The sequence below is a fragment of the Parus major genome, chromosome 22, assembly GCF_001522545.3.
Source record: "Parus major isolate Abel chromosome 22, Parus_major1.1, whole genome shotgun sequence".
NCBI classification, from domain to species: Eukaryota; Metazoa; Chordata; class Aves; order Passeriformes; family Paridae; genus Parus; species Parus major.
In genome coordinates, this window is record NC_031790.1 from 4,147,342 (window position 1) to 4,160,045 (window position 12,704).

A 12,704-nucleotide genomic window follows, 5' to 3' on the forward strand; every position below is an offset into this window, starting at 1 on the left:
ACCATCACCCTAACTGAGCCTCTTCCACAACAGTCTTTTGCAGGCCATATGGGGCTGAAGAAACATTACCTTTGTTCAACAACAGGCACACAGGAGGCAGTTGTCAAAATTAACCATAACACACTGGGAGTACCTCACTTCTTGACTTTGCATTCTAAATCAGCTCTCTGCAATTCTTTCTATGGGGTTTCCTGATTTTTCAAAACAGGGAACTCAGGTATGACACCACGTTCTGCTACATGCAACAGCCTCATTTCCCACCAGGTGCCTCCTGCCAGTCTGGGCATCAACTGCTCAGTGCCAGGGGCCACCTGCAGCAAGGCCAGCAAGGAGGTCTCAGCCTTTGCTCGACTCCTGCCTTCCAGGTTCCAAGGTTTAAGCAGGGTCAGACCTCAGCATCCAGGCGCACTCCGTGCCAAGGCCTGCACACTGACACGCAAGGGATGGCTGTGCTGCACTCCAGGCTTTGGCACAGGCGTTCTTCTTCCCCCGATGTCAAGAAAGAGCGCAGCAGACACCGCGCCGCGCCATCAGCGGGAACAGCCGCGCTTTGCCCGCCTGCAGCAGGACACAGCTCCCACCTCTTAACTCCTCACAATCCACAGCAGAGTGAGAGCATGGGGCAGGAGCAGGTAAATAAGCTGGAACTGCTGAATGAAATGCTGAGGCTAGTCAGGCTTTGCATGCTCACAGCTTCGGAGGACAGTGTGGGCATGCAGTTGAGATGCCTCAGCTGCTAAAAAGCAAAATTCCTAAATTTGCTCTGGGAACAAGGAGCAGAGCCCACCAGCTCTGGGCACTTCAACCACTTTGTTGAGCCTAGGAGTCTCTTGGAAAGCTTTTTATTTTGTCATTGCTGCTTTTAACCTGCTAACCTATTTGCTGGCTTATGCATCAGGCACTGTGTTCTTTCTTTTTCTGTACAGTGAGAAGCATGTGAAGGGGAATATGTGAGACCTGTTCCTCTTTTCCAGGCAGCCTTATGCTTGCTGGTAACCTGGTGGTTACCAGGTGCTCCTTTGTTTGGAGCACCTGGTAACCACCTGCTTACCAGGTGCTCCAAACAAAGGGCTGGAATAAAAAGCAGCAGCATTAAAGAATAGGGACACTTAATGAACTCAGAGAGTAGAGTTTTAAAAGCCATCTAAGAAAAAAGTTACAAAAAACAGCCTGGAATGTAAGGAACTGTAGGTCTCAGAAGAACTCAATTTTACAAGTGCTTTGAGTGACCATAGGAGGCACTTTCTGGAGGAGGCACAAGTGTCATTAACATGGGTGTACCTAGTTGCCAAATCAAAGAAAGCCTCATGCCATTGGCAGGCTATTCTTCAAGAGCAGACTCTAACTAGTTGGGTGGCCATTCTTGGAGTCTGGATATGCTTAGGCATAGCTAGCCTAAAGTTCTTCAAAATTGCCTGCAGGCTTATACCTGATAAAGCCTCCAGACATGTTTACGTGGATGTTTGGCTTCCATTCTGTTTAATGCACAATGAGGCACTCATTTGAACAAAAATAATGAAAATATTCTAATGATTCTACAAAGAAGCACAAACTGCATATAGTGATGCTTGAAGGAATCTCCCACATACTAGCAGGTAGCCAGTTCAGAAGACAGCTCTGTATCAACACAGAATTGCATTAGGATTGTATGCCCTTTGCTTTAGTTGACCTCACTGGAGTAGGGGTTGGAGCAAATGACTGCCAGATGTTCTTCCAACCTCACTCATTCTGCAATTCTGTGATACATGAAGAGACTGCACACGATAGCAGAGAAACTCTAGACTGAAAGAAACTTGATAATGGAGCACAGAAAATTGTAACTGATACAGAGGACACACAAAGTGAAAAAAGTCATTTTACACACAAAGGAGAATCAGAGACATCATATTTAAAATAACAAAAAAAAAACCCCTTCATAATCTTTCTACTCATAAAATGAAATGTGGAATCCGCACCTATGGAATGCTGTGAAAACAAAAAAATACATGAGGTAGATAAATTTGGGAAGGATAGGTCCACCACAGGCTACTGAACATGATGGAACTACAAGGAAAGACTGAGACAACTGGGTTTGTTCAGCCTGGAAAAAAGAAGCTTCAGGGGTGACTCAATTGCAGTCTTCCAGTACCTGAAGGGAGTCTACAAGAAAGATGGAGAAGTTTTACAGAGAATGTAGTGACAGGACAAGGGGGAATGACTTCTCACTGACAGAGATCACATATGAGAATAAAATTCTTTCCTGTGAAGGTGGTGAGGTACTGTCATGGGTTGCCCAGAGAATTTGTGGTTGCCCCATCCCTGGAAGTGATCAAGGGCAAGCCAGAAGGCCAGGCCAGAAGGAGCTCAGAGCAACCTGTCTTAGTGGAAGGTGTCCCTGTACATAGTAGAGGGTTGGAATTGGATGATCTTTGAGGTCCCTTCCAATCCAAACTATACTATGCCTCTATGATTCTATGATTTCAGTTTAGACCCAGACTCCTTCTCTAGAGGCCCTGAAAGCACAGGCTCATGAGAATACTGGAAAGGGGTGCTGAAGGGAAAATGAGATGCAAAGAACTTTTCAAAATACTGTTCCTGGCCATAGCATTGATCCTAAACCCCTGTCCCTGTGGCCTGGTGCATTACTGTAAAACTAATCATGATTTGGAAAACCACTAGACATATGAATTGAAAAATACCACTAAGTCCCTGCCTTCCCACAAAGCAGAGCAGAGAATTAGCTAGCAAGACTTCAGACAGTCCCAGGTTCAGACTTGATCTGTAAATCAGAGGGATTATTGATCTAATGTACTTCAGGTATAGCCTGAAAGACATCAAAAGCATCATCTGCCATGCTTTTGGAAGGTGAACTTGAGTAGATGAATAGCTTTTACCAGTGCAGCTGCAAGAGATACTTGCACTTTTCTAGGGCTAGAAATGTTTCCCTGTTCAAACTCATTTTCCTTATCACCTTACCTAGAGCAATATTGCATTCTTCAGACCCTGACTATAACACAATTATGTGCAGCTGTACATAAGCTGTCAGAGCTTCTAGACAGTGCTACCCTATAACATCACAATTCCCTTTTCTATCTTCCTCCTGAACCAACTTTGCTGCTTGGACTTTCTGAGCCCTGTGCAGAATCTTTGATGAAGGTTCTCATGGACAGCAATCAGGTTTCCAAACAGATCAAAGTGCCTTTCTCACAGCTGGATAGACAGAGATGATCAAGGGTGTCTGCAATGGCCTCTAAAGACACTGTTTTTTTTTCAGTGCTTTCCTCTGTCCCCAGCCTTTCAGCCATCACCTGCTGACCCCTTGCTGTATATACTCAGGCAGTTCTGATCACTTTCTGCAGACCAACTTCTGTGATTTGCTTTGGTCTCAAACACATGCTCACTAACACAATGCAAAGGAGGACAAGGACACTCCTAAAGTAACTGCAGTCTCGCCTACTTCAGACTGCAGAAGATTTTTACCAGAAGGGAACACACAGCAACTTGAACCTGCTCCCCTGGAGAATAGCTCCTTCCACCTGGGCTGACTGAAGCCCTGGTCCAGGATATCAGCTGACCAGTTAAAATTCAGTTCTTCCTATGTGACACCCTTTTACCTTTCCCCCAAGATATCAGAGAGGATTTCATCCCTACCAAATTCTAGGTTCAGAGCTGTTGTCTTGGTACCTCCCTAGCTGCTAGGATTTGAACTGATTCTTAGCTCTCTGATGGGGGGAAGCAGCATGCCAACTGAATGGTCTTTGGTACTAGTGGTAGCTGTTTTTCAAACATCTGTCTAAAATTTTGACAGCATGATTTAAAAGCCAAGTTAACTGGACTTGGTACCTCTGCCATACACATAAGATTGTCCTGAGCAGGAGCTTAGGCTTATTCTCAGTTAGGAAGCATTTGGCCTGTAACTGATACCAAGCTTCTATGTGCTGTCAGTGTATGGTTGGTAAAAAAGGGACCCTGGAGATCTGCTGCTCATAAACAAAAGTTTATTGTCTTCACCATTCATACAGGACTCAGGACAGGAGAAGTAGGAAACGGCCTTAGCCGTTTCACTTAACTCACCCCATAATTTTATTTTGTCCAACAGTGATTTTTTTCTTCTTTGGAGGAGTTGTTTGGGAAGTATCTGGAATTGCAGATCATCTTTTGCTGCTGCTTGTTCCTATTGGGTAAAATGGGGAGAGAGAATGACAGAGTTTCAGTAAACAGACTTGCTCCTTTAGCTGAAAGGTACCATGTGCATACATTAGCCAACATGTTAGTAGAATTTTTTCAATAATTTTAATTAATTATTTGTCACACAGCACCATATTTATCACTTTTTCATTGAAAACTTTTTCATTATTTTTACTATGATAATTCTCTTACCTCAATCACATACTGGGATTCTACTATGTGACACAAATGGCAAACATACTGACAACAGTCACTATCTAGAGTTCACAGGGCAAAGTATTTGGCAAGGGAGAACAAACAAATACTGACAGAGGAACCCTTAGGAAAATTATGACACAAAATGAACAAGGTCATTATGTGCCAGTTCCACATACAGAGCTGTCCAATAGAATAGAACCTCCCATAAAGAAGGAAGCACGGAAACAAATTCCTGATTCCCTCTGCAAGGTAGTGCAGCTGTTTCAAGAGACTGAGCATGTAGCTGGAGTCCTGCCTTGCTCTAGATGAAAAATCAATGTTTGGTGAAGTTGCTGAGATTCTCTGTATTTGGGGCAAAAGAATTTTACATTCAAAGCTCAACTTCAGACATCTATTTTTAGGTAAATTATTCTGGCTGACAAGCTGTGAAGATAAAAGATGCTGTAGGCCTCACCTCAGCTGCTGTAAACTTGGTCTCAGTCAAATCTGCATTCCTCTATTACTTGCAGAGATCTTGCAGAGATTGGATCTCAGCAAGGAGCTTTTTCCCTGAGCTAATTAAGATGGTTCAGTTCTTTTTATCTTTTTCTGAATTATCTCACTGATGAGCTTTCAGAACTGCCGTAACCCTTTAAGATCATTCTCCTTTCAGTTAGCTTCTTTCAGGAATCACAAATCTAGTCTCCCATACAGTAGTTTGTTTTGCTGTGGGTTGCATTCAAACTGTTCCCTGCATATTGAGAGCTGGAAGCAGACATTTTGGTTCACCTATCAACTAATTTAGAGCAAACCTGACAGTGTTGAACAGAACAACTCTCCCCATGTCCACAGTATGATACCTGGCCGTGGCACTGCAGCACCTGCAAGGAGCAGCTGTTCACACCGTGCTCTGTGGTACCAAAGGTTCTTGCTCTTCAAGACAGACAGATTTCAAACCTGTTTTGGCTTGGCAACTCTCTCAAAAGGAAAAAAAACCAACAAAAAACCCCAGTGACACCCCCCCCCCCTCCCCATTTAGTCATTCTCCAATGGTAGGATTTGATAGTTTGTTGGACAAGATTCTAAAAAAGAGGTCATGTTGTTCATGGCGCCCAAGAGTGGTTGTCATCAAGTTAGCCCACACAAACTGAGGCTGGACTGTTATTTTTTAATTAACAACCAGTTAAAAGTGCAGCCTATTTGATCAAATAATGCTTTTTATATACAGCTTGACTTCTTGAACACAACCATGTGACAGCACATCTGTGGAAAAGACTTTGGAAGGTTCTTGTGGCCACCGGTTCTTTATATGGCTTGGGCGAGTCCTTGGACCACAGGAGGCTGAGGCAGTGGTTCTTTTGTCATGGGGAAACTCCAGCATCCATCACACACGCTGGAACGGTGCTTCCCTCTAGCGTTGTTAGAGCTCTGAGCTTGTGGAGAATGTGCAGCAACACAACGAGATGGCACCCCCAGGATCCAATTGTGCCTTAAAGCTGCAGGGCAAACCTTGCTGGGTAAAATGTCTCCTCCTCCTATTCGAGATTCTCATTACAGATGAAAGAGCAGCTGAAGGGGGTGGGGGAAACTTCAAACACACACTGCCAGTTTTAAAGGACACGAGTCAGAATTACAAACTGAAGCTGATAAAAACCAGGACCACACTTGGTTTTGGCCAGCCTTGGCCAGAGAGAAATTTGAAGATGGTGATGTCTGGAAAAGCTTCAAGTTTGTTCTTCTTGATTTTTCTCTAATTAGAAATTCTAGATAAAAATTAACATGAGTGAATTAAGGCCCACAGGGAATCACACTCCCAGGACCAAGTATCAGGGACAGCATTCACCACTCAAATGGAAGAAAAAAAATTTACACGCACAACTGACATCCAAAATGGCTCAACATAATTTATTTTTTTTATGTTAAAATGTACAGAGTTCTTTTGAAAGTACTTGCTAGAAAGGGGAAAAAAAAGTGATATTACATACAAGGAGAGGAAGGGAGACCATCCAGCCAGGAGCGTATGACATGGAGAATTACAAAGGCATCTAGGCACCCCCTTCCCCTTAGCTTACAAGTCACCATGAACAAAGTACAAAGAGGTTACAAAACAGGAAAAGCAAATATAAACAGACAGGAATAGACTCAGCTTCATTTGTACATGCGGCTTTTAGAGGCATCTGGAGCTCCTATTCACACACTCTAGAGATCTCTTTAAAGAGAATTTTATCTTTCTTAAAATAGTTTTTAATATTCTACAACAAAGATAAAAAATTTTAAAGATGGAATGAAATGAAAAAGCTCTTATTTTTAAAAGGCATCGAAGTCACTAACAGTGAGTTTTTTTAATTTCTTTTAGAAGATTACCCAAGTTATCTTGCTAAAAATACATTTTTTTTTTTTAAACAGAAGTGAAAAAATGGTAGGTACCAATATTACTGCGTTGGATAATTTCTTTTTATATATAGAAAAGAACTTTTTTTTTTTCTACAATAGTTCTACAGTCACAAAGGTTTGTGGAAAAGGGAGCTGCCCAATTGATAAAAAAACCTATACAAAACCAAACCAAACATAAAGGCAAACAAACTAAATTCATGGCCCTCATTTCAACAGCTTCTCCTCCTGTCTCAGACCCACCCCCACCCCCAGGAAGCAGCGACACAGCTGAAGATCTAAGAGAGGGCAGCACAGTGCGCTTTCTACATGGGTTATTTGGAAGTGGAATAGTATATACAGAGAAATGGGGTCCTACACAGCCTTGTACATGCTCAAAACTAAACAGAAATAAAAAGTGGAAGTCCTTTGAATTCTGCCTTTTATGGTTAGCAGTTACTGAAGGAAAGTCCATTTTAGTGCATCTGAAGAAACCCCAAATTTTAGATTCTTTTGGTTTAAAAACAAAAGGGATTAGACTTATTAATGTGTCTGCATTTCTACTTCATATACAATAAAAAAAACCTTTACATTAAAGGGTTGTCCCTTTTTGTATTGGGTGACATGCCAGCAGTGTAGCCAAAATTAATGTAAATTGGATTTTGCAGTAATAAACAGCAAAATCCTGCCGCCTAGATCCTGCTACGGTGTTGGGACGGTTTCACTGCTGTATAAGAGGCCGATTCCCTTCTTTTCCCACACTAGATCAAATGTGTGGCTATTCCTACAAAATGGATATCAAACACAGTAAGAGAATCAGGAAAAACATCATTGACCCCCAGATAAGCGGCACATTCAGCGACTTCCAACCCCAGACCAGGAATGGAAGAGTGACAAGGACACCACAGGGTTCTCATCCCAGTCACCAAATGCACACTTTTTTCTTCCAGCATTTCCCAAGCCAAGAGATTAACTGGAAACAGCTGCTTCTGAGCTCAGTCTGACACAAAGGCTCAGAACCAAAACCCTCAGTATTTCCAAGTACATACTAAAGGAGTTTGGGATCTCAGAGCTGTGGCTGACTCGCAGGTCACCAGAAGAGCCTGTAACCATTTTCTTGTCCTAACAGACCATTACCCACCCTGTCCTCTTCACAACTGCCAAAGGGCTACAGTACAAGTTCTCTCTTGAGATGCTTCCAGCAGTTCAATGACAGAACGTGTGTGCATGCATGCACATGTGTGTTCATGTGCATGACTGGGCGGTGAATGGGATAATTTAAAAGTTACATTATATTTTCAGCATAAAACATACAATTTCAATTAACTCATCTACAAAAACATCAATGTGAATGGTTTATTGTTTACACCTAACTCCAAATTTTACTGAGGGTAAGGGAGTCAAGGAAAATTAAAGATTTTTCCTGACTTGCAGAAATAAAGATCTTCATTTATCCTCTGTGTCCCCTTCCAAATCTCCCAATAAGTGCCTCCTGCTAGAAGTAGGAAATGTTAGGTGGGGTTTTTGGGGAAGGGTTGCTATTCTTTGAGATGTCAAACATTTTACATGGCTGCAGCACTAGAAACTGCATACAGAGGGGCACAGGGGAGGGAAAAGGACGTATATTGAAAAAAAATTTAGGAAGATGATTTCACATTACACATAGTCTGTCCACTTTGTCAGCAAAGTAAGGCTCTTTTTAAATTATAAGAAGATTTTGTGCATGTTTCCCCTCTAAAAAACATCTGTAAGTGATTTTAGTTGTAAAATGTTTGACGATTGTGAAGAAAAAAAAAAAACACAAACGAAAATTAATTAAAAAAAAAAAAAAAAAGACCAGGCTTCCTAAAAATTAAAATAAACCAAAGAAAATCCCTCTAAAGCTACAGCAATATTTTAACTGGAAAAAGGTCCATTTTCTCTGGTTCGTCAGTATAAAAGGTTCCTTTATTTATATTTATTTCAGTTTTTAGGATGCAAGTTGATCTTGCTCATCTTCTCATGTATGGTCCATTAAGAGACTGCTTGGGCACCCCAGCAGCATTCATATAGCTGTGATGGGAGGGGCCAGTGTACATCATGTTTCCATGAGGATTTGGCTGCATAGGCTGCTGGGTATAGGCCTGGCTCCCCATCATTCCCATCTGCATCTGCATAGGATACTGTGCTGTCTGATTCATGTAGGCAGGGTTACTATGGTAACTGCTGTTCATCATGGGCTGTGTCATTCTGTAGCTGTTCATGGCATTCAGGGTGTTCATATTCATGGAGTTCACGTTGTATGGGGCAGTTGGCATCAGGTTGACTCCCATGTTCATGCCCCGCTGCACAGCCAAGGTCCGAGGCCCAGCCTGCATGGCGACGGCGGGGGGACTGCGGCCATACAGCTGCTGCTGGTGTGCACTTGCTGAGGGCAGGGGGGCCGATTTGGAGCGGATGGAAATGTGCCCCTTGACTGGCATCTGCCCCTGCAGCCTCTGGGTATGAGGAATACCAATATTGGTAGCAGACATATTACACTGAAGCAGAGGTGATGTGAGGTTCATGGTGGTGGATGCCAGGTTTGGAGGGGGTGTCATAGTGGCTTGTGCTTGTGGGGTGCCAGCCAGGGGGTGAGAGGGAGCCAGCTGAGCCAGCCCTGTGTTGGAAAGAGAAACGCTGGTTGCATAGGAAGTCACAGCAGGAGAATGGCTATAAGGCATGGCATGAGGGTCCATAATGGTGTTTGTCAGCTGCTGCAACTTGGCTAAACTGAATGTGGCTGATGGTTGTGAATAGCTCCCAGCACCAAAATCCCCTGGAATCCTCTCATAGATACTTATGTTACCAGTGCTGCCTGATTCTGGTATTTCCATGATCATAGGTGCTGGGGTGAAGCTGTTGTTCATGCTACACTGAGATAATGGAGGCTGCTGCTGGGGTGGAGGTGGGGGCTGTGGCTGCTGGGACTGAGGCTGCTGCTGTTGTGGCTGTGTTGTTGGTTGCTGGTTACTTGGGGGCCTTTCTACTACACAGCTCTGGGGTGACTTGATATTACAATTTGCCGCAGGCTGGACACTGTTTTGCTGCATCATGCTGCAACTGCTGCCAATGTTTGCCATTTGCTGAGTGACAACACAACTGTTCTGAGTGAGGCTGCTGGAAGAAGACAGTCCTCCATATGAACAGCTGCTCTGGGAAGAGTTATTTCCACAAATGCTGCCTCCCATAGTGGAGTCATAGCTGCTGGGGTTTTCATAATTCTCTGTAGTGCTCTCAATGCTGCCAAGGTCACTGAAGCCACTATCCACCACCTGCTGAGAGTGGTCCGATACTGAAGGCACATCCATCATGGGGCTGGTCTCCATGTTCTGCATAGAGGGTGCGGACAGGGATCCTTGTTCAGGACTTATCTGTGTGTAACTGCTCTCCAGAGCAGGCACATTTGGGCTGCTGACAGACCGCACAGACTGGCTGGGATGGGACTGAACAGAGGATATTGGACTGTTGTGTTCTGAGGCCTGGCAATCTTCAACCATTGATATCTGAGGATCCTCCTCAGTCTGGGTATAACTCTGCAAAGTCTGACAAGCTGCAAGAGTTTCTTCACAGTCCTGGTAAGCTACATCATGCTCATTGCTTTCCTCCTGTGTCAAGGACTGTACTGCTTGAACAGTTTCAAGATCTAGTTCACTATGAGGAATCTCCTCTTCCTTTAATTCAATTAATCCCTCTTTATTACTTTGCTCTTCTTCGTGATCATCTTCAGACCCAGGGACATGCTCTGAGCCCACCGATGTCTCATTGGAAGCCTGCTCTTCCTCAGAATCTGCCTCTGCTTCATCTTTTTCTTTTGTATCTTCTCTACTGCTTGGAATGCTTGTTTCTAAAAAACATTCTTGCACCTGAGGCTCCTCCTTCACCCCTTCTTTAACAGGCTGTTCCTCCAATTCTTTTTTCTTCAAAGACTCTGGATGACCATCATCTTCATCATCAGCATCATGATCTTCATTTTGATTTGTCACTACTGCAACTTCCTCTTCTTCCTCATGGTCATGGTCAGGTTCATCTAATTCTTGTTGCTCTTCTTCTGATTGCCTCTGCTCTTCTAAAATCCGTGGCTTCTCCTCTACTTCCTCTTCTATCTCAGGCTCTTTTACTTCTGGCACCAGACTGCTGTTGCTGTCTACAGGAGAAACTGCTCTTACTTCACTGCTGGCTATATCTTCCTCTTCTCCCTCTCCTACCTCTTCTGCTTCCATATTCACATCTTCCTCTTTCCTTTCTTCAGTGAGAGGCAGGTCTTTCTGCTCAACACATTCTTCTTTATCTGAAATTTTGGCCTTACGCCCTGGTTTTGAATTAGATACCACTTCATCAGCTATGTCATCTTGAACTGAAAGTGGCACCTCTTCCCGGTTCAGTTTCAAACCTGGTTTTCGACCAGGTCTTTTCTTCCAGTGGACTGGTTTTCGACTTTTCCCTTTTGGCCATCCCTTCTTCTTTTTCATAGGTGTGGAAGTATCTGGCTCAAGTGAAGAATCTTTTCCTTCACTATTCCTCAGCATAGATAACGGTTTCAAGGGTCCATTACCTGAAAATACAAATTGAAAGACACTGTTTAAACATTTTTATTTGACCTAAGCAATCACGGAAGCCTTCCCAAGCATGCCCAACATGTTTATCAACTTTAATGTTAACTTAGAAATTTATTGGAATTTATTTATTAGCTTAGAAATATTAGATTAGAAGGATCAAGGTCTGCTCATTAGCAGCATGTTGCACATTACATTTTCTAATAACATCAATGTTTTCAAGATTTTCCATGTTCAAAGTTCTGAGCCTTTAACACACAATTCAAAGTAAGCTCTAAGCTATATAATGAAGTCCTGAAAAGACAAATTTTATTTATTCACAAATGAATGTGGTGCAGCATACAGGAGCATATGAAGTTGCAATAAAATTATGTTTCCTTTTAGATCTGTGCATCTGCTTAAGAAACGAAGTATTTTCACTTTTTTTCATAGCCTTATGCTTTTTAATGCTAATAGAAATACACCGCTGCCTGGATTTGGCTAGCAATTTTTTAATTGAAGAAAGCATTAACAGGAATCTGAATTTCTCTTTAATCTTTTATTTGATGAAGCAAGATTTGCATTTCAGTGACTTTCCAAACACTCAAATAGGTTCAGAGCTTATATAGCCAGAAAGGAATGTGATAGCTTACTGAGAACTTACAGAATAGTATAAGGCATTCCCTGAATTAATTTTGGTTTGAACCTGTCAATTAGGACAGTCAGTGCCATTTTATACGACTGTAAAAAGCTGAGTTAGTCTTGCCATTTGCTCAGGAAGGCATTTATTTTAAATAATTCCCTCCAGTGATAAGCATTGTGAAGAAATTCTGGGTATTAAAAAATGAATAGAGAATTAAAAAATCAGCAACTCCTTATGTCATCCAAAAGTAAGTATTTCTAATGTGCACAAAGGAAAGAAAGGATCTGTCACAGTCAGACAGCCTGTTGTTGTACAGGAAGAAGGTAACTTTATTTTCATAATATTTATTAAAGCATTAACACTTAAACCCTTAGAAATAAAACCCACCTCTTAAAAGAGCCCACCACTATTTCTCTTCCCTGACTTCCACATTTCGTATCTACTACAGAAAATTAGATTTGCCACATTGTGATAGACTGGCATTTAAGAAAAAATAGGAAACATCTAAGGAAGTTAAGGCTGCTGGAGGCTGATGGGAGTTTTTTCTCATGGCCAATAACTCGACATTCCTGAGAATTGACAGTTGTTTTGACCATTGAAGAGTGAGATCAACCTGTGAACACCACCTTAAGACCTAATTCTCCCTCTCTTTGGTTTCCAGGTTTGAAAGGTAACAGAGCTCCAGCTGGCTCCCGTCCCCTACCCAGGCCATGCGGCCCAGGCAGGGGGGCTGGGCTGGGCCTGCTGCAGCTCCCGGGCAGGGGATGGAGCCTGCGGGGCTTCCCCTGGCCCCC

General features: G+C 42.8%; 1 protein-coding gene across 3 annotated transcripts in view; it reads right to left on the minus strand.

The window, feature by feature from the left end:
- Positions 1-6,223: 6,223 nt before the first annotated feature.
- Positions 6,224-12,704, minus strand: part of KAT6A (lysine acetyltransferase 6A) — a 38,568-nt gene continuing 32,087 nt past the window's right edge. For 2 of the 3 annotated variants that reach the window (XM_033519399.1, XM_033519400.1), the window contains exon 19: positions 6,224-11,287. In XM_033519399.1, coding sequence (XP_033375290.1) covers positions 8,706-11,287 — 2,582 coding nt within the window. In that variant the 3' untranslated portion in view covers positions 6,224-8,705. The remainder of the gene's footprint in view (positions 11,288-12,704) is intronic. The other variant, XM_015648837.3, reaches the window with a different exon arrangement.